This window comes from Cheilinus undulatus, linkage group 20 (genome assembly GCF_018320785.1).
Source record: "Cheilinus undulatus linkage group 20, ASM1832078v1, whole genome shotgun sequence".
Lineage (NCBI taxonomy): Eukaryota > Metazoa > Chordata > Actinopteri > Labriformes > Labridae > Cheilinus > Cheilinus undulatus.
In genome coordinates this window covers 5,500,349-5,523,720 of record NC_054884.1, presented here as the reverse complement: position 1 = coordinate 5,523,720, position 23,372 = coordinate 5,500,349, and the positions used below count along the sequence as shown (strand labels likewise).

The window sequence follows — 23,372 nt, the reverse complement described above, 5'->3', positions numbered from 1 at the left end:
CGGTCCCCCCCGGCCACTGCAGGGTTTTGGGTTTGTAACATTTGAAACGAGTGCAGATGCTGACCGTGCACGGGAGAAACTAAATGGTACAATCGTAGAGGGACGCAAAATAGAGGTGCCTTCCTTTTCCTGTCCCTCCTCACCTCACCTCTGTCCCTCCCCCTTATCCTCCTCCCTGACTCTCTCTCCTTTCTCTGCCTGCCAGACATCCTGCACACCCCTCCCCTCCCTCCCCGCTCTATTCCCTCTCTCCCACCTGCCTGCTGCACCTTGAACGCTGCATGCTGAAACCCTGATCCGTAAGTGTGTGTGACAAAGAGACAGACCTTTAGAGTGTGTGAGCGTGTTGCAGTCTTTTCTTTTGAACAAATCCTGATTGGTACTTTGCCTGCGATGGATTGATACATGTATGTTTGTGTTTTTGGATTGTGCATGAGATTACTGCAATTATTCCTTTTATGAAACAGTGTTGACTTGCTTTTCCCAGAATTTATCTCATAAACGATCGTCTGTTTGACACATATAACACATAACCAAACCTTGGAAATGCCAGTGGGAAGCCATTCTTTTTTGTCTTTGTGTGTGTTGTCTACACCAGTGGTTCTCAACATGGGGGTCAGGACCCCCTTGGGGGTCGTGAGACAGTGAGAGGGGGTCTTCAGATGCCTTAAATAAACTAAGAATATTTTTTTAAATTACTCATGTACCACATCGCACCAATTTAGCCAAATTTTAACCAGTTTTCATCATTTTTCCCACCAATATCAACACATTTTTGCCCATATCTGTCCATTTTAAACCCTCCCCACCACTTTTTTCTGCCTGTTTTTGCCACTTCTAAACCGATTATTGTCAACTTCCACCTAGCATTGCCTCTGTTGACCCATTTTTGCCACTATTAACCACTTTTTTCACCCATATTTGCCAGTCTAATCATCTTTTGCCTATTGTTGCTTATTTTTCTGCCTCAAACCAAGTTTTCATGCCATTTCACCAAATTTTCCTTCTAGTTTTGCCACTTTAAACCCATTTACAGCCACTTTATATTCCCCTTTAGCAATTGTCATGCCCATTTATGCCACTTTAAACCATTTTTGCATTTTTCAAATTATTTTTTGCCACTTTTATCTAATTTTTGCCACTTCTTACCCATTTCTGCTACTTTCAAAATTCCATTTCACTAACTTTTCCACCAATTTTAGCCATTTTGACGCATTTTATTTCAGTTTTTAAGAAAAGTGATTTATGTATTTAAGAAGGCTATTTACTTAGGCAGAAAAGAATACAAAAAAATATTTGTTTATTTGGCAAGAGTTATTATTCTGGTTAAATATAAAATATTAATATTGTTAACTTTACAACTGACCATAGTTTTGCTGACCTCCATGGTCCCCCTGTTCAGCTCAGCCCCAGAAAGCTCGCCCCTTTATCCCCCCTAGTGGGCAGCCTTGTCTGAATATGACTTTTCTTTAACGTGCATGGCTGTGTTCAATCACCTTCAGGCACAGTGGGGGGCACCGGTCTCCGGCACCTTTATTTTGGGGGGGTCACAGGCCGAAAAGGTTGAGAACCACTGGTTTAAACAAACATATTGAAAATTCTGAGTTTGTCCTTATACAAATGCAGTGCCTACATTTATCGTATTAACAACAGCATTTAGCATCACGTTAGCACCTAGACACCACCTTAGAACTCCACATTACTACTGAAAGTTGAGTAGCACCATTCATTTTCCCATATAAGTTCACATAAACTGATGATCTCAACTGTAACCTCCACTAAAATGGTAAAAATCCAACCACCATTGTTTTGTGGAATAGTTGCTTTAGATAACATCTGAGAATTACTCACATGTGGATTTCCCCATTTTTTTTTTTAAAGTCCAATTCAACTCTCTGCTCCAGGCCCGTCTTCATCTCAGCCACTGCACCAGTGTTTATATCGCTCAGCTATCTGCAGGGATGAATAACTCAAAATTGTTGTTCAAATTTAGGTTAGCAACGGTAACTTTGTGTCAAAGTTAAAAAGTTCAACTGGTTCCATTATATCCATCCCATATCTACCCAAAATCAACCACTGAAAATAGAATCATTTTTTTCAACACGCTCAGGAAACCCTCATATTTGAGGCTTTGCTAATGAAGAAGATCACTTTAACCACCTGTAGCTTAGCCATCTACGCTGTTAGAAGTCATGATCACCACTAGTTGTAGCCCTATCTCTGGTCTGGATCAGTTCGAGAAGCAAAGAGGCTCTTATTGTAGAATTCTTGATAATTCGTTCGACTACACAGGTGCTGTGTGCACTTATCGGCTTTTATTTTGTGTTGACATCTCACTTGTTCTCTTTGATGCTGTTGAATGTGTTGGACATCAGACCTTTGACTAACTGCATGTCACCTCTTCGCTGAAATGATCAAATGGCAGCATGGCATGAAGAACAGGTGTTATATGGTTCCTCAAAATATGCTTGGTTGATGTTTTTGTGAATTGTTGTGTGTACACCACTTAAACATTTCATAATCTGCCCTTCTCTGCTGCCAGGTCAACAATGCCACAGCCAGAGTAATGACCAACAAAAAGGTGGCAAACCCTTACACAAACGGTAAGAAATCTGGACTATTTTTATCTCCTCAAAACTGTGAGATAAAGACCCTCTACATTACAGACCAACAGTCCTGATATGGATGCTTATGTATGAGAATAAGTGTTCCTACTAGGGCGATCAGAAATAGAATATTTATCATGATGAAATTAAAGTATGAAATTATGCAATATCTAATCGACATTTTGTAAGGCAGAAGCTGTAAACTGCTTACCTTAGCATCTTCCTGCTCTCACAGTGATGGGAGATTAAGTCTACTACTGCTTTTTTGAATGTCTCATTTTACTTTAAAATGCAAAGAGAGCTCAGCAGATATCAGACATTTAACTTTTTATTTGTCCTTCTAGTCGTCACTACACTCTAAAAAGTGTATTTTTATTGAAATAATTTTATATTTTGTATGAACTGATTCCAGTTTAGTGCTTTAGTAGCGGAAGTGTACTTTTGTGGGCTGTTTCAACTTGTGAGTTGTTCCTTTAATGTAGAACTATGAGTTAAGTTGAAGTGCATCAGTAAGGGGACAGCGTTGCCTGGGTATTTGCTTCATCTGCAGAATTTTCCCAGAATGCATTTGAACATTAGACACTTTTGCACCATGAGTGAAGTTATTGACTGAGTTAAATTAGCCCACCTGTGGTAACCAACTACAACACTAAAATAAAGATGTACTTCTCAAAAGTATATGAATGTTACTTTGATTTTTTTTTGTTCTGGAGCTAACACAAATTCGTAGTTTTTTCCAAAGGTTATCTGGAATGTACAGAAAATTTATGGGCCAAGCTGCCTAGGTTTTTCAAAGTAGATCAGACTGGATTTATTAGTGTATTTGACAATTACTTCTAAATCTCCAGAATTTTTCCAGAATGCCTTTGGGCATTAGACACTTTCACACCATGAGTGAAGTTACTGCCTGAGTTAGAGAAATCCTGAACATGAGGAGCAACAACAATACACAAAGGATGATACATAGAACATGATGGAAGAAGACTTCCTCATTCATTGTGTGTGACCTTCATCTCATCTCTTTAGTTGTCCCGCCTTGAGAGGTGGTGATGTTGAAGATTAGAGTCTGTCATAGAAATAAGGGGAAATGCAGTGGATGAAAAACATCTATCTTTATAAAAAAAAAAAAAAGTACTTAAAATGTTGTTTTGAGTTGGATTAAAATATTTTTTTTAGATTTACTTTTGGGCTGTTTATACCTTTATTGACAGAGGAGGACAGCGGACTGAATGGGACACAGGGATTAGAGGGAAGGGGAGAAACATGCGCGAAAGTGCCACAGGCTGGAATCAAACCTGGTCCAACCATGTACATGGGATGCGCCTAAAACCACTTGGCCACCTGCGCTCCTTAAATAGAATTTTTAAGTATGGGAAAGTTTCCTTAGTGTAGTTTCACTTTAAAAAGTTAAGTTACCCCAACATAGATACACAAGTAAAATTAAGTTGATATAATTTAAAGACATTTAACTCATAGGAACTGTGCTGATAAAATTTGCTAATATGAGTTGGAAAAACTTACTCCAAAGGCGTAATACCACTTTAAGTATTTTTTCAAGTTCATCCGGCTATTTTCTTTTTTCAGTGCATATCAACAAAACGTTTGATTAGTCCTATTAAAGAGGAAAAATAGAGCTTTATTACAGTTTATGTAGTTTTTGGCTGAGGACATTTTTGACACTAGATGTAACAAATTGGATCTTTTATTTGATTTAGACACTGTTAAAAAAAAAAAAAAGTCAAAATCAGTGTCGCTGTCCACAAAGACATGTCCAACACTGTGTCCAGCAATTAAAAGAAATATTATGTTGGATAAAGTTTAGGGGAATCAAGCCCTTTTTTGGGGGGTGTACAAAATAAAACTGCTGAATCTTGCATGTAAACTGGCCTTTAAAGGGTTAAATCATAGTTGATATAAATAAACAGGGCTGAAGCTGACAAAACACTATGAGTCTCTTAAAGTAGAGAAAAAAAATATTTGTACTATTAATGGAGGTTTTGAATGAGGACATTTTTGTCTCTACTAGTCATGGGCGTAGTCCAGAGGGGGGCAAAGGGTGCTGATTACCGGGCCCTTGAGAAGTCTGCAATGAAAGAGTGTTTTTACTTCTTTTTTCTTAGTAACTAGTTTCATTGTTGAATCTAAAGTGACACAAAAAAATGCATATTTGTAAAACTTATGCATTTGTAAAACTTATGGGGCTGTAAAATATTCTTTCTGGGGGCCCAAAATCCCTAGCTACACCCCTGCTAATAGTCCACAGGAAACTTTTCGTTAATGAGGCCTTAGGGTTAAATAAATTAAATGCATTTTATGGTGATTTCTGCATTATTCAGCCACTATACTTGTCAATATCTGTACATTTAACAAAAAATTAAACCATTAAAAAAAGATTTTTTTACCATTAATGAAGGCTGTACACACATGGACCCCTACCCATTCCAGGGAATGAGTTTCTTCAGGCCTCAATCATCCAGTCCACCAACAATATCACACAAGAGTCAACAGCAGAATCAGCTGTTTGGCATTGGCAAGGAAGTTTTGGAACATTTTTCATGAGTGCAACCCACATACTCAGCTCTGCTGCTCATCCCTCAAATGCATGCTCCTTACAAATGTGGCACCACTTTAAAGGAAATAAACATTGTTTCCAACAGTGTATTATTACAAAAAAAGCATTGTTACAACAAAGAAATAATCCACCAAACACAGATATCCTCACTGTGTGCTGAGTTTAAATGCAGCATTAGTATGCATTGATTATTTTCTGGAATGCATTGATGCAGAGTCGTCCGTGAAGACAACATGATGCAATATAGAAACTATTATTTTCTACACCTCGATTAAGTAACGTCTTTCTGCTCTGTGAAGACAGATAAATAAGAAGTTTATAAAATGAGATAAATCCCAATGGGTTCAGTGATTAATTGTGATTAATTGTGATTAAAATGATGTTTGACAGTCCTGATATCTCCATACAGAGCTGTGTGAGCGTTGTGGAATAAGAACAGTGAGAAAAGCAAAAGGTACGCATGGAAACCAAGCAGAAGACTGTGAAATAACAGGAGAAATGGTTGTTCACATTTGGTTATTGAAACTAATATTTGTGGAAGAAGCTGCTGCTTGGGTTTGAAATATCATGCAAATAGCAAAGTGAAGTGTTTTCTTACTCTGCATGGAGCAGCGTTAAAAGGGTAAAAAGGGAAAAGGGCGGCAAAGAGAGGAAGATTGGAGATGAAGGGGGGATTTAAAGGAGGAGGAGGAGAGGTAGATGGACGAGAGAGTGAATGGGTAAATGAATAGAGCCAATAAAAAGAGCCAGGAGTCAGAGAGAGAGAGAGGGAGAGAGAGAGAGAGAGAGACGGGCCTTTAGGGTGCGTTTGAACGACAGAGACGCTTAAAAGTAAAAGAAGGAAAGAGAGGTAAGGGATGGATGAACAAGGGAGGGAATTAAATGGCCAGACCTGGTCAGCACCTCTCCTCCACACAAACACACACACTTCCATCCTGGCTGAGGGTGCAGAGAAAGAGAGAATGAGCCCTGAAGGGTTTTCCATTTGTCACTGTCATCAGGCCCAAACACACCCCACACGCACAAAAATACACACACATACACACACACATGAATTTCCCCATCTCTCTCTCCTTCTCAGCTCGGTTCAATCTGCTTTATTGGCCTCAGCATCGGCTGAGCAAACTGTTGCCAAACACCAAAAATACAGCGGAATAAAAATAGAAAGGAAACAAGAGGAGTGCACGAGCATTAACATGAGCAATGACTCTGCTTTTCTACAGACATGACCCATAATTACAGTGAAGAAGAGGAGGAGAGCCTCATGAGACACAAAAACAAAAATAGCCTCAAACAAGATAACACTATTCTAGGACTGAACAATGTTATCATTACAGCCAATTTAATGAGAATAAAAGCATCACAGTTTAGGTAGACAGAGGCATCCTGGAGGAATGTTGTCCCATTCTTGTCTCGTGTGGGATTCTAGCTGCTCAACAGTCCTAGGTCTTCTTTTATGATGCTTCAAATGTTTTCTATTGGTTAAAGGTCTGGACTGCAAGCAGGGACTCAAACTCTTACTGTGTCTTGCTGAAAGGCCTTCCCGTTGTCTGGATGGGAGCATAAGTTGCTCTAAAACCTCAGTCTACTTTCCAGGTGTGTAAGCAGCCCACGCCATAAGCACTAATGCAACCCCATACCATCAGAGAGGCAGGCTTTAGAACTGTGCTCTGATTAAGGATGTTTCTAATTTCCTCATTCGGCTAAACGCCCATTTAAACTTAATTTATCCAACTAGTCTAAAGAGGAGAAAATCTCTAGAAAACAGTCAGATTCCTCACAGGGTCATAGTGTCAGCAGGTGTTAGCCTGATCTCTACAGCATGGCTAACATTAGCAGCTAGCGCCGCCAGCCTTATTCCTTGCAGATTTGATATGTAGCCTCTTTCCCTTCAGGTGAGTAGTTACACATGAGTTAAATCCTCGACAGCCTACATACCACTTTATTTCTATGTACTACCTTAAAAACAGTCATACCGCGCTTTCTGCTACACGCTAACCGCTAAGTCACTGCTAAGCTTCTCATATTTATATACGCTGAAGTGCTAGACAGGAAGACAGTGGCAGTTAACTGAAGCTACAGCGGCCTCTGGTGGCGGGAGGTTTATTATAGTTTAAAATAGCATTATAGACCGGGATTCAAGCCTGTTTATAAAAAATGAAAGGTTATTAGTTTAACCGACTCGTAAATCCCACGCCGGCTAATTTGCTAACCATATTTAACCATTTTACCGATTAACCGTGCGCATCCCTAGCTCTGATATCAAGCAGGATGGTTCCTCTCCATTTTAATCCGCAGGACAAGATGTCTGTGGTTTACAAAAGAAAATTCAAATGTTAATTCATGTGACCACAGAACGGTTTTCCATTTTAAATAGAGGATGGTTTGTGCTCCCTTATGGCTGCTTCTTTGCGTGATGCAGATTTAAGTTGCATTTGTGGCCATGCAGGGATTTCCAGTACAGAACCATTGCTCTGCACTGACTGTTGGTCTTGTTTCTTGCACAGAGATTTCTCCACATTCTTTAAATCTTTTGATGATAATACAGACTGTAGATGGTGGGATTTTCAGTCTTTGCAATTTTAGGTAAAGCAGCATTTCTCTGAAATTGTTTCACAAATTTTAGGTGCTGTTTTTTTGTCAACCTCTTTTCATCTTTACTTCTGCCTCTCTAAACAGCTGACCTGTCTAAACAGACTTTGATTGTCCTGTTTCTACTTTTTGAGACGTGTCACTGAAAACTTGAACATGAGTTGATATTTTTCATAAAATTTTAAATTTCTCAATTTCAACATCTGATATGTTTGTATGTCCTATTTTGAACAAGGTAAGGGTTTATGAGATTTTCCTATTTACACAGTCCTTAAACTTTTTGGGAATTTGCTTTGCACGTTTTCAAGTCTTAACTGCATCATTTTTAAATTATCGGGTCACAGTACATCCTCATAAAGGTGGGAGTGGGTGCTGAGGCTTACCAGTTAGAAATCACTGCTCCAGTTTAATATTTGATGTGCTGTTAAAGTCATGTGACTGAAAGAGAAATTCCCATGTGATCATGAAAAGACTGACCAGAAGCAGTTTATTTATTTATTTACTCATTATTTGTGTATTTATCTATTTATTTATTTGTTTATTGATTTATTTATCTATTTATTTATTTATTTATTCATTTCATTATTTGTTTGTTTCTTTATTTATTTGTTCATTTATTCATTTATCTATTTATTGATATGTTTATTCATTTATTTGTTTATTTATCCATTTGTTTGTTTGCCTTTTTATTTATTCATTCTTTTATTTATCTCTTTATTTTGTTTTAATTGTGTGACATTTACATTATTGAACATAAATATGTGAATTAGAGGACTATTAAACACTTGTGTTTCAACAAGAATCCATCACTGAACATTCATGGTTAATTACAGCTGATCTCATGGTTAATCACACGTTTTAAATTCAGTTATTTAGCATTTTTGAAAAACACTTTCAGAGTGCTGCACTTGTGTGGTCTTAAACCATGACAGCAGCTTCATGGAGCTTGTTCTTTCAGAGATATACGAGAGTGCATGTACAAAATGACTCACTAACACCCAGTTATAACCAGTTAATGTGACAGTACTTGCGCTTTTAAAGAGTTACAGTTTAATTACTGGTTCTGTGTATGTAATCCAGTTAAATTTTACTATTAAACAAAGAGGAACTCTTTGTTTTGCTTTTACTTTGTCATTTTGACTACCAAAAGCCAAGGATGCCTGACTTCCAGTTCAAATAAAAACCTGCTTTTATTTCAGAATTAATTGAGGAACTTCTGGTAGTTTAGAAGTATTACAATGAGCTCAAATAGAAATAAAAAAGTTTCAATGAACAGAAAAATAGATGATGATAGTTACAGAAAATAATAATAATTACAAAAAAGTGAAATATCACACGGTGCAGATTACTTGTGACTCGTCCACTGAGCTGTCTGTGAGTTTTATTGTTGTTTTATGAAGTGAAATGAGACTTTTAGATGAGCAGCAGTGTTTTCTTTCACTGTAAGAGCGCTACGATTATGAATTTCTTATGGGGGCTAATAATTTTGTCCTCCTCTGTATATCTCAGTATTAAGCATGTTCTCATGCATACGTTTATGTACATTCAGAAAGTTTTATTCCGGCATTAAAGGATGCTGAACATTTGTTAAGGTGCTTTTACACTAGGGGCTGAGATCTGAGTGCACTTGAGCCCAAAGTCCGGTTTGTTTTGATCAGTGTGAATCCAAATGAACCATGCCCGGGCACCAGGCCTGGGCCTTCTTGGGGAGGTGGTCTCAGGTGCTGTTCAAGTGAACTCTGGCACAGTTCAGATGAGATGTGAATGCAGCGGCGCCCAGATACAGGACAGAGAGTCATATCAGCTTTATCACGTCATAGTAAAAACTAAACTTAATCCCCCGGCGCGGCAGTTTGTTCACATTTTTTCTCAATAAAAGGTGGAAATCATCAGAATCACACTCAGCTATGACTCACCTTACTTAAAGTCTCCTGTCACCACATAAACCGCTGTATTCACGCAGTGCGGGAGCCGTAGTAGATGTGTAGATACCAAGAGCGACGTTGCTGGCATCTTAAAAGAGATTTTAAAAACTCCCATGTTGGCAGAATGGTCGTTTTGCTGGGTTCAAACAAATTCAGTCTTCGCTCACTCATGACCCCAGTGGCTGCCACAGTAGATTTCTTCTTCTTTCTCCTCCTTGGCGGGTTTGTAAACCAGCTACATGCATACCGCCACCGTCTGTATCAGACTGAGTACAGACGCAGGAGTATATCAATGTTGCTTGAGTGAAATCAAGCTAGCAGGGAAAAGGGGGAGGGGAGGAATCGTGCTGTAGCGCGGTTCGAAACAACTGGATGCAGTGTGAAAGCGCCCTAATAATTAACCACTTCATTGAAGCTCTGCTGGAGATTACATATCAGCTGTTGCATTCTTGTTGAGCCCTGCATGTGAAAATCTGACACAAACAGTGTGCTCAGATCATCATATTTGAAAAGAAAGGGCTGCTGACTAAAGTGGGGTATTTTACAGGCTGGGAATGAGAGGACTTGTCATGCATTAGTGCTATTTTTAGAAACAGAATAGATGTTTTTGTAATCAGTATTTAATCAATAGTCGTTATTGGTGATGAAGCTGAGGCACACAAGGACTCTTTTTAACTCATTTCAAACCTGCGCTTTTGCTTTTAACAGCTGCATATAAAATAATAACAATTATATTCGTATGCTCTCTTCAAAATCTGTAACTATGTTTGAGTTTTCACTGAACATCATGACCAAAAGTGTGCAAAGATGCAATGTTTGCATCTAATATGTAGATCTAATTTCATTGTAAACTGGATAATATTGCAATATGAAATCAGTTAGATTCTGAGGAAAAAGTTTTATTTTAAAAGTCCAGATAAATAGCGGCTCAGTCAGCGATGCTCAATGCATCTTTGTTTACATGCATGTTTTTGTGTTTGTCCTGTGCAGGCTGGAAGCTGAATCCAGTGGTTGGAGCCGTATACGGTCCTGAATTTTATGCAGGTAAAGAATCACACAGTTACATTTATAATTTTAATGTTTGCCAGTTGATTTCATATGTGTCTGAGCTCTGGAGAAACCTGCAGGCAGATGCAGATATCTGGTATACATTTGTGGGTGGGGGAGGGGCTATTGTGCGTGTGCAGTGAAGTTGAAGTGGCAGCTTGGTTTCATTTGCTAGAAGTGCTGAGACTGTCCGCTCTCCTTAACTGCTCTCCTTTTTGCTCATTAGTCTGAAATCTGTTCATTCGCCGACAGCTTTACAGCACTCCTCTAAATAACCGTCCTGACACACAGAGGCCATCCATCTCTTTTATTTCTCCCTCCCTCTCGTCCTGCTTTTCCGCCTCTGTCCCTCCGTCCCGCCATCCATCCCTCAATCCACCAACCACACAGCTGCCTCGGATGACCCGCCGCAAACGCGGTGTCACAGATTTCCCTGCTCCACTGCCTGTCGATCCATCCTCTGTCTGAATGTGTGTGTGTTACTTAAACGTGGCGTACGCTTCGCTGAGGTACACTCACATATGGACATTAAGGCGTTTATGGCATATATGTAAACAACAACCACTGCATATTCATTTCAACAGACTCATTCCTACCCACATGTCTGTGGTTTTATATGATTCTACAGTTTTAACAAACATGGAGCAGTACTCAAAGTAGCAGAAGGAAATTAACTGCTCTGACATGAAAACCTACGAGGTTAGATCATACTTTTCTGCTCAACTTACATTTTTAACATCATGTTACCAGTGGTCATGCCGTTATGTAGGCAACAATTTAAGACGATCCAGTCACAGAAAATCTCAGTTTACAAAGTTCAAATTAAAACCATAGTTATGGAATGGAAGTTAAGAAAGCTCACACAACCTTTAATTTAGACTCAGGTAAATTACTGTGCATCACAATGCATAAAGTTACCAATGTAGGTCTTTGCAAATTCAACCCTTTTGCACCAAGACCCCTGAAACATCAATTTCTGCATCATTATTAACAGATATAAACAGAGGTTTGGGGACCAGAGATAGTCCACTCTACGTAGATTTGCTTTGAGGCTATGCAAAATGAAAACAAAGCCACTTTCTTAAACCAAAACTTCATAACAGATTAGTTCATTATTACTATTTTTATTTAGTTGTAGTGTGGATACCTATCTGCTCTGTATGTATTGTTAAATGTATACAGTACATATAATATCGACTAAACAAAGTCAGACTACACTTCTATTAAACTCAAGTAGAAGGTTAAAGGTCAAATATTATGCCAAAATCACTGTTTCAGTCTTGTCTAACAAAATATGTGCCCCTGGTCTGTCCACAATCCCCCCAAGAATCAGGAAAATCAACCCCCACCTCTCTTTCTCTATCTTTCAGAAAATGTGTGCTAAAACAAGCCTGTGGTTCGGTTGGCCCAGTTAACTCTTTACAGACTTGAACTAACACTGGTGGATCGACACTGTCAATGACTCCAGCACTGACGACCATTTCACTCAGAATGGAGTTAAAATTACACTGAGAGTTAAAATCAGCTTTGAAATATTCAACCCTGAGATACCAACACTCCAGGTTTTTCTGTTTTAGGATGTGGTGTGGAATCGATCTCCCTCTATGTGCTACTACATATGAAGCAGTTCTAATTTCGATGACTAGAATTTTCAATGACTACCTTTTTCCATGAGACAGATTACACTAAAACCATCCAAAAATAGATCTTTGATGACTAAAACTGACTAAGAGAAAGTTTAGTTTTCATCAAGATGACTGAAACGAGACTAAAATGTGATTCAGGCAAGAAAATAAATGCTTGGACTAAAACAGTGTTAATTTCATCATCTAAAACTATGACTACAAATGTTCGTCAACAGCCTTTTTTTCGAGGACAAAAACAAGACGAAGACTAACAAAAATAGATCCGTGAAGACGTAAACTGACGAAAACTATGTTTAGTTTTTGTTTAGTTTTTGTCAAGATGACCAAAACTAGACTAAAATGTAATTTAGTGTTCCTCGGACATTCAAAACTCGTGATATTTCTCCACTGTGGGTAAATCTGTCAAAAAAACAATGCAGCTGTAGAAAGCAGGGACCTCAGGTCTGGCAGGGTGTATAGAATACACTAACATGATTTGGTACCAAATTTAGGCAAGAAAATAAATGCTTGGAATAAAAGTAAAGAATAAATGTGATGACTTTCCTGGACTAAAACTAGACTAAAATGTTTTGAGTATTAGTCGACTAAAACTAGACTAAAACTAAAAAGGATTGAAACGACTGAAATGTGACTAAAACTTAAAATGCATTACATTTAAAGACTAAAACTAAGACTAAAATTAAAAATAGCTGCCAAAATTAACACCGGACTAAAAGTAAAGAGTAAAATGTGAGGACTTTTCATGAACTAAAACTAGACTAAAACTGTAAAGAACAGAATTTCCTAAATTTGATTAAAAGGCTTTTAATCTGAAGACCAAGACTGAGAGTGAAATTAAAAATAGCTGTCAAAATTAACACTACTGTGTGGTCAACAGAGCTGGAAAAAAGTAGAAGAGTATAGTACTCAAGTAAAATCACAGTTTCTCTGGTTAAAACTTACTGTAGTAGAAGTAAATTTTGATTTTAAAATATACTCAAAAATACTTAATTACTGTAATTTGAGTAAATGTGATTATTTACTCCCCACCCCTGAAGAAGTGTTTTCTTGAACATAAATATATGCTACTGTAAAATTTTAATTTTAAGCCTCGGCTTTACACTGTAAAAAAAAGGTGGGTTTCATATAAGATAAAGGAAAAAAGTCTACACGCACATCCAAACCAAGGTGAGCAGGTGCTGACCCGAAAAAGAGACTAACAAAGAACAGAAAGACTCTTGCTCTTCATCAGGAGCTGAAGATGATGAAGAGCAACTTTGCTCGAAACGTCACGTTGGTACGATAAATAATCATATTTTTGGAGCCCTGCAGTGTGCGAGACGTCTTTCTGTTCTTTAATTTAAGATAAAAACACTAAATCTGAGAAGAAAGGTACTCAAAACTAGTGAAATTGTCTATGACAATAGTTTATAACATGACCCTGCCTTTATCTGGGACAGGCGCTAATACGAGAAAGACTTTTAAGTCTTTTCAGGCTAAACCTGTGCACAGCAAAGTTGAGAAAGTAAACCGTAAATTTACATAAGACCAACTAGAGTGTAACAGGACTGAAATATTAAGAAACCAATTAAATTTAAAACTTTCAGGATGGTCTGATACCAGATCAACTTTGGTATGATTTTAGACAAAATCAAATTTTATTGATAGCTGTTTGATACTATGGCATCAAAAAAAGAAGTATCAGACTCCCATGTTGGGTCATTTCTGTCATATGGGGAGCTAGCCCCGCCCCCAACTGCAATTCTGCAGTTAAGAAATGCAGGTAACTTCTTGCACAGTCTTGATTGCACAAAAATAAAGTTGCAAAAAGTTGCAGTTTTGTGCAAATGATAGATTTCTATCTTTGGAAGAATGTAGGTGAAGATTTGGGTTTATTTTAAACTGTTTTGCTTTACTGCTGATGGTTAAAAGAACAGATTGCATGAATGACTTCTGTTTGCACTCATGTGAACCTTTGTTATAGATTGCAGTTTAACCATTTTACCTTACTTAGTCCCTTCAGAAGTTCAACCTCGTTTATCCCTCCTCATCCGTAAAAGTCAAGATAAGTTATCTTTCTTTCTTTCCTTATTCCTCCGTTCCTTCCTGCCTCCCTGTTTTTCATTCTGACAGTCTAAACAGAAGTGAATGAGCGGTGAAAAGCTTTCACTCAGCAACAAAGTTACACTTTCACAACTAAGGGGGGTTAATAATCTGCTTTATTTTGCTCTAACTACAGCTGCAGAGAGCAAATACACTAACTCAGGCTATGCTAATGCACTATGCATGCACCAAACAGAAGTTTGCAAAGTCAAGACAAACTTATATCCGTCCCATCTGGATGCATGGTTGGAAAAGAGGGGTATTAGCCATGCCTGTTTTTATCTTTTATCTATTTTTACATTTTTTCTCCCATATTTCCTCTCATGATAAAAATGCTTCTTGTCTCTCAGGTCATCTGACATTTACTCACACACAGATACACTCTCTAGCTGCACAGGTGTCCCCTCATCCTTTCTCTCCACGCTCGTTTTACCTGCGCTGCATGAAAAATGAAGAGTTCCCACCTGTGAGCGAAAGTGTGTGGGATTGGGATTTGTTCTGGAATAATTATGAGTGCATTTAATCTCATTTGAGGTGGGAGTAAAGCAGGATGTAAAGCGAGATGTAAGGGCGATTAATCACTCTTTATCAGACCGGCTTTCCCAGCACCCATCAGCTGAATCGGCCTCCATAAATCCTGACCGGCTGACAGTGCACTCCATCTCCATTGCCGGGCTCGGCTACAGGTTTATTGTGCGCAAATCCCATTCAGAAGAATGACGGATGACCTCGGCGTGCATACACACCCATGTTCACACACACTCATGAATAGCTGTGTGTAAGGACACATGGAAGAATGTAAGCATTCAGGTACAGACCAAAACAATCAGAGGCTCAAAGCTAAACAGCCACAGATAGTTCCCTAACACAATCATGGGATCTGTTAAACTGTGCTTGACTGTGACTGTTTCCTGAAGGTTCTCATCCCTTAAAGAGACTAACAGTCAGGTTTTAGTTGGTTTGATTTGCACCATGCTGCAGGTACACATAGGTAAGCGATGGTTAAAGACAGACTTCAGGAAAAAGCGAGGTAATGTCTGGGTTAAGCTCAGTTAATTTCCCAGTCCTCCAGAGACTGTGTATTAACTTAACTGCACTCTCAGGCTACTTGAGGTTGACCATCGCCCTGTCAGTTAGGTCAGGCTCAGCTCTGTATCAGGTTTCTTGGACTGACACCAACCGAATAATTCCTCTTCAGCCAGGAGCACCTATCTGTCTTTAGTGAGTTTCACTGTCTCTGCTCAGCTGCAGTATGGCTCATCACTGAAGGTATGAAGCCAAATACACAGAGCTCAATTTAGATGTAACTATTTTATTTATATACAGTACTGTGCAGAAGTTTTAGGCATGTTTGGGCTGAAATTTGAGGCTGAAGTAAGGCGTGTAATGGCGAGTACGCCCACCTGAGGGCCCCATCGGGCGGGAAGGAGGATCGACACAACCCAGATCATGCTCTGGATGTCTCTGATGAAAACAACACAAAAACCACAGCTTTAGGGTGGAGTTATGGGTTGATGTGGCACTTAAACATAGCCTAGGGTACTTTTAGGGCTGGTAGGAGGGTTGCCACACCCCCCGGTTGCTGTGTGTATGTTCTAAGCACCTGAAAACTGTTGGTGGTTACTGGGCGTATTACCAGGGAGCAAAGGCCCGGACAAAAGAAACGCTGTTAAGCTCGACCTTGGCTGCTGAGCGACACACGTACATGTCAAATGAGTCAACACTGACTCTGGTCACCCTCCCTCCTCTCTTCAGCCCGTGGTTGTGGAACATCAGGACCTGTGAAGAACCATTAGCGCTCTACATACCTAAAACTTCTGCACAGTACTGTATATATTTTCATTTTACAAGGGAAAATCCCACTGAGATGCACAAATGAGTCCTGGTGAAGACAACTGCAAAGAACACAGAAAACCAACAGCAGAATATAATAAGCATCCTTGGGAATTTTATAAGGGCTGTACATTAACTTTTTTGCCCATAGCACTGGTGCTACAGAGGTTGAAAGTCTTTTAGCATATTAAAAACCTTATTAGTAGAGTCAGCTTTGGCTGCAATCACAGAATGAGTCTACGTGGATAGGTCTCAATCAGTCTTGCACATCTGGACACTTTAATTTTACTCCATTCTTCTTTGCAAAACTGCTCAAGCTCTGTGAGGTTGCACAGGGATCGGGCGTGAACAGCCCTTTTCAATTCCAGCCAAAAATTCCGTATTGGATTGAGGTCTGGGCTTTGACTCGGCCACTCCAGAACATTCACCTTATAGTCTTTAAACCATTCGGTGAAGCTTTTGCTGTATGCTTTGACTCATTGTCTTGCTGGGAAAATATATCTTCTCCCAAGCCATAGTTCTCTTGCAGACTGGATAAGATTTCCCTATATTCTGGCGGGCTTTTATCCTCTACCTTTACAAGCCTTCCAGAGCCAGCTGCTGAGAAGCATCCCCACAGCATGATGCTGCCACCACCGTGCTTCACAGTGGGGATGGTGTGTCATTTTGGTCTCATCAGACTAAATAACTTTCTTTCACTTGACCACTGAATCTCCTACATTATTTTTGGTCAACTCTAGTCCAGATTTAATCAGAGTTTTCTTCTACAGTGGCTTTTTTTCTCCCATAAAGCTTTGACCGTGTTTGTTGTTGTATGCAGAGTCTCTCCCATCTCTGCTACTGAAGCTTGTAACCCCTCAGTCACTCAGTTTGTGAGGATGGCCTGATCTAGGCAGGTTTACACGTGAGCCGTATTCCTTCCATTCCTTGATGATGGATATGGGTCGTTATCATGTTGGAAGAAAGTTTTTTGTTTCTGTGTCAAAATAAGATTATGTAAGCATCTCAGAAAAAATAGGATAATGGAAATTTGTGCAAAAAATCCTTTGCTCTGTTTATTAGCACTTGGGAAATGGAAAAAAACTGACATTTTCATAGGGGTGCTATTAGAGTTGTGCTTCTGAGGCATGCTTGAGAAGGACCACAGCATGAGTTGTAGAATTGTAAAGACTGACTAGAGCAGGGTTTCTCAACCTTTTCAGCCCGCGACCCCCAAAATAAAGGTGCCAGAGACCGGGGACCCCCACTATACCTGAGGGTGGTTGAACACAGCCATGAACATTCAAGAATAGTCATGTGGAGACAAGGCTGTCCATTGGGGGGGGGGCTTTCTGGGGCCCAGCCAAACTTGGGGCCAGCAAAATCATGGTCCATTGTAAAGTTAAGCTGTGGTATTTTATATTTAACCTGAATAATAACCACCCTTACCAAAGAAAAAAATTTTGATTCATTTGTGTAGTAAGTAGACCTCTTAAAAATGTAAATCCTTTTGGTAAAAACAGAATTAAAGATGTTAAAAATAGCTAAAATGGGTTAATAATAGCAAAAAGGTGAAATTAAATTTAAAAAGTAGCAGAAATGGGTTAGAAATGCCAAAAATTGGATAAAAGTGGTATAAAATAACCAAAGAAATGGCAAAAATGGGTTAAAGTGGTTAAAATGGGCATATTAAGTGGTGAACAGGGAATCAAAAAATGGCTGAAATGGCATTAAAGTGGCAAAAATAGGTGAAAATTTGGTAAAATGGGATGAAATTTGACAAAAACTGACAAATAAGGGTTAGCTGAGGCAGAAATAGTGAGAAACTAGCAAAAAAAGGCTTTTAAAATTGTGAAATGTGGCTAAGTGGTTAAAGAGCTTAATAGTGGCAATAATGTGTCAGTAGAGCCAACGATAGGCAGAGAGTTGCAAGATTTGGTTTAGAAGTGGCAAAAACAGGCAGGAAAAAGTGGTGGAAAGGGTTTAAAATTGACAAAAAATTGGGCTTTAAGTAGCAGAAATGTGTTAAAATTGGCAAAATTGGTGGGAAAAGTGATAAAAATGGGTTAAAATTAGGCAAAGTTGGTGTTAAGTAGCAACAGTGTGATTCAAAAATGTTTTTTTAAGGCATCTGGAGACCCCCTCTCAGTGACTCGCAACCCCCAGTGGGGTCCCGATCCCAAGGTTGAGAACCCCTGGACTAGAGTACAACGTATATGCAAATGGCAGCAAAAATGGGTTATTTGGAATTTGAGAGTAAATCAAACAGCAACCTTTAGCACCAGAAGTCACAGTTACACCTCATGTTAAAATACCCATATTTGCAGCCTGCTTCACAGGATTAGTTTAGTTGTAGAATTCATGTCTGTATGTCCTTGTCTTTACTAGGAGACCTTAACCCTTAGAACCCCAAGCCAGTTTTTGCTATTTTTGGTCCGCCTGTTTTTTATGCTAAAATGTCTGTAGAATCTAAACAAGATTAAGTTACAAGCGTCTGTGCTTAGTAAAAGTTTTATGACCAGAGAGACCAAACAAAAGAACAAAATGGAAATTAGTATTTCCAGGAGTATTATACTGATAATATTTCACATCAACCATTAACACCAATTTCTCAGTTGAAATAAATCAAATCACAGAAATAATCAGCAGGCATGAATGTGAACGACTTTTATTGTGTCTTCTCACTTCGTTGCATTGACTCGTCTCTGCACACTGTAAGGAAAGGGTTAACTTTGATGTTTTCTGATCAGTTTTCATGATAGCCCGAGCTCATGTTTAGTGTGTTTGCATCACACAGTAACACACAGTGTGTATGTGCGGATGCATGCGTGCACGTGTCTGTGTGTTTGGGTGAGTAAAATCGGCTGCATGGGCATGAAGGACAATGAGGGAAATGTAATACTGATTGATTGACTGTGTCCTAGACTGAGTATATGCAAAGCAGGACAAATGTGTGTGTGAGAGTGAGTGTGTGTCTGTGTTTGCATCTAATGTGAGTTAGTATATGCAGAGCTTGGCAGAGCGGCTCTCCAGAACACAACAAATAAGATTAAAATGCAAAATGCCGGCAGGAAAGTAACAAGACAAGCGGCTCAGGTCTGTTTAACATATGCTGAGAAATTTGCAAGTTGGAAGGGCGACATTAGATCAGCTTTGGGCTTTGTCATATTTGCACACCATCGATGGTCCAAGGCCGTCCGAGATCACTGTCAGCTGCTGAAGCTAACCAGATTAAGTGAAGCAGTCTAGTAGAAACACGTTATCATTTGTAGATTACGTTCGACATTCATTTGTTTGAATGAAATGTTTTAGGGTTGCTTTGAAAATAAGAGCTGCACTGCTACAGCAGTGTGGTCCGAAACCATGACTTAGAGCTGTGGTTCCCCACCATTTTTCCTTGTATCACCCCCTACTTGTTTCAAAGTTAAGCTGAGTACCCCCAAGACCTTTCACAAAAAACGTATAGTGTCAAATGTTGCCAAAATCAACATCCTTTTAATTGGGAAGTGGCTCTTCACAGGTTTTCTTACCAAAAGACCATTGTATATACCGTTTTTTAAGTGCTTCATCATTATTTTACTTAATATTTGCAAGTCTAACTTTGACCACCTCCGAGCAGACAAAGCTCCCCCTGAGATATTCGGCCTCCCCAGGGGGTCCCGAACTCCAGGTTAGGAACCACTGATTTGGAGGTTTAATCAAGTGTGCACTGTAAACAAAATGTGTAGGAGTGCATGTACAAAATGACTCACTGATTTTTGTTGGCCCCCAGTTACTATGGCAGCATTTACAATTTTCAGGGGTTCTAGGTGAGTGTTGGAGTTTCTCTCTGTGTAATTCCCCCAATTAAGCTAAGCTAAGAGATTTTTTCAAGAAACTGTTCTGCTCTGTAAATTGTATTGTCTTAACGGCAGAATGCTTTACTTTATGGTTGAATAAAAATTTAAGGATTAGTTGACCGAATAATCAAATCACCTGTCCCTTGTTAGTCAACATTAGTGATGGGAATTCCGGCTCTTTTTGGTGATCTGGATCATTTTACTCGGCTCAGCCGACTCTTTCAGCACCCAAACCACTCTTAATTCGAATACCAGTTTGGCTTCATCAGACTTGCCAAATTCAGCAATGTCATTTCGTATGATTGATATTTGTGCTCGTATTTTACTGCAACTTTGCTAAATTTTAAGGTGATGAAAATATCATGCCATTATTTTTGGAAATATACTGCCTCCCTAAAATGCCTTTTGGGTCTGATGAAACTGCTCACTGGCCGGGCTGTGTGACACCGCTGATATAGAACAATGATACATTACCAAGCACGTAGCCCAGATGCTACTCTTCTTGGAAGGCTTTCCACAAGATGTTGGAGTGCTTCCATGGGAATTGGCTCCCATTCATTTTGTAGAGAATTTTAAAGGTCAGGCACTGATATTAGAGGAAAGCCTCTGTTCCAGTTTATCCCAACGGTGCTCAGTGGGGTTGAGGTCAGGACTCTGTGCGGGTCGATCAAGTTCGTCCACACTGAACTCATCAAACCGTGTCTTTATAGTCCTTATTTGTGCACTGGGGAACAGCCTTGTTGGAATAGAAAAGGGCCTTCCCCAAACAGTTGCCACACAGTTGGAAGTATAGCATTGTCCAGAGCGTCTTGGTATGCTGAAGCATTAAGATTGGCCTTCCTTTGAGCCCAAATCCTGAAAAACAGCCCCATACCATGGGCTGTACGCACGGCAGGGTGTGACGTATGTAACTTCCGTCCAACGATACAAGCTAAGCCAAAACTGAAACTACTGACATTGTTCTCCAAAAGTAAACCGTCCTATACTGCATTTTTTTTTTTCCTAATTTTTGTTTGTTTTGATTGTTGTTTGTGTTTACTCTTTATCTTGATGGCATCCAAACAAGCTGAAATGATTTTCCAAAGACGGGTTAATAGCACTCCTGGACATCATTGCTGTGTGCCGCAATGTACACCCTCAGCTAAATTTAACTCTGTTCACAGTTAAAGGTCACATAATTTACCCCTTTAAGACAAGTTTATACTGGTCTCAGAGGTCCCCAGAACATGCGTGTGAAGTTTGTTGCTGAAAAAACACTCCAGTGTTGGATTTTTGCATGTGTAAAAACCCCTCAGAATGAGCTGTTTCTGTGTCTGTGGGTTTTAATATTACTCAGGTGTCCGACTCCACCCCTGACTCTGCCCCTCCCAGGAAATGGATGTAGCTTAACAATTATGGCTCTCCTGATCCTCGTCTCAGCTGGGATCAGGAGAGGAGGGCGGGACCTTTCTTCCAAGCAAGGAGGGCCAACCTAACCTGGGGTTGGGGCTAACTCCCCACATGACATCATGAGGGGGGAAATCTGAGAATGGCTTGTTTCAGCACACATTTTCTGAAAGGTGGAGAAAGAGCGGGAGGGAATGGATTTTTAAAATACTTACAGGGTTGTGGACAGACCAGGGGCACGCCTGAAAAAGTGTATTTTGCATAACTTGTGACCTTTAGCCCCAGCAAACAGCGGGTAAACAGCATCGAATCTGCCATCATGCAGCGTTCTCTTCTGCGTTCAATCTCCTGACTGGAAGTTTGGAAACGACCTAAGGTGGATCCCATGTCTCTTATTTCAGTCCTCTGTCTTCAGTCTTCACTCAAACTGGAAGTAGTTTCTGATCCGCCATCTTAAAGACCGTTCCAAACACCCTTAAGCGGGTTTAATACCGAAGCCATAAGACTGGGGACTGAGATTTACAGACCGATGAGCAGAGACGCATGAGAGCAGGCTTCCCGGAACTCTATTTACTCAAAGACACGCCCCCTTATTGAATATCACTCTCTGATTGGGCACTGCTACACAGTGGATGTCAGAGAAACTTCCCAGCACCAAGCAGAGATAAATAATAGAGGAGAAACGGAGACGATTAACGGACTGTGATAAATATCACTTAGAGTTGAGTGTGGATTATCCAGCTGGGATGACATTTCACTAACTGTCTTTTTGCAAAGGTGGCATCCATGCATGAAGTCCCTGAGATCTTTAGAGTCACCTGAAAGCATTTATGATTTGTGTATTTATCAAAAATGAAAGCCGGCTTTTATTTTGAGTGAAAAAAATATTTTTCTGTGGAATAAAAAGTTGTGAAATAAGCTTACACATGAAATAAAAAGAACTTGCCATGGATCAGAGAGTAAATTAAAGTAGCAAGAGAGATTTTAACAGGTGCATTCTGGGGGTTTTCATCCATTAGTGCCAGTTTTACAGGCTGGTGACATCTACTTTATTCCTAAAACTCAGTTTTAAGACTAAAATGACCCTTTTACACACGTCGCTCAATTGCTAGCGGTTACATTCTGCATACATGTGCGTGTGCAGCCTTCTGCATGTGTGTATGTGTTGCTGTTTGTTTTATGAGCCTGCTGGCTGTCAGGCTGAGGTCCTGCCATGATTCATGGGTTATTACTGCACCGCCGTAGCATGCACAAGCCATAGCTCATCATCAGATTGCATTTATATACGTCACAGCAACAACAACAGGCACATACACATGTCCTAATATACATAAACACACTTACAGTACACCTCCTGCTACACACTGATTCACACACGCACAGATGAATGAATATATGGATGTCTGATATTAAGGAAGGAAGGATGGCGGGGGCAACTGGAGGAAATTGATCTTTTGCTCAGTATATATCACCAATGGACAATGTGCTGCCTGTGGAGCATATTAATGCTGTTTTCTGACTAGTTAGAGTAGGCAGAGCAGACGCAGCGGAGAGGAGAGGATCTCCATCAAAGTACACAGAGAGAGAGAGAGAGGCTGAGTGTTTCTGTCTGTGAGCACTCAGAGTGGAGTGTGCTGTGTTTTCAGACAGTAAAACAAAACAAGCTGAGGGCCTGTCAGAGGTCTGAGGGTGCTGAGGAGGAGATGCAATATTTGAGGGTTTTTCTCCTTCACAGCATCCACATTTTTACAGCGAGTCTAACAGCACGCGGACGGCAGATAACGCTTCACGCTGTGTAGGACGCTCACAGCACCTGCATCTGTAGCGTCCTATAAATGTCAGTTTTCTCATTAGACAGTGGGAAT

At 39.7% G+C, this 23,372-nt stretch overlaps 1 protein-coding gene across 1 annotated transcript in view; it reads left to right on the top strand.

Annotated features, from left to right (window-relative positions):
- Positions 1–23,372, top strand: part of LOC121528491 (RNA binding protein fox-1 homolog 3-like) — a 464,058-nt gene that overhangs the window by 417,119 nt on the left and 23,567 nt on the right. The window contains exons 7-9 of the mRNA XM_041815974.1: positions 23–115; positions 2,543–2,603; positions 10,686–10,739. Of these exons, the coding sequence (XP_041671908.1) occupies positions 23–115; positions 2,543–2,603; positions 10,686–10,739 (208 nt within the window). The remainder of the gene's footprint in view (positions 1–22; positions 116–2,542; positions 2,604–10,685; positions 10,740–23,372) is intronic.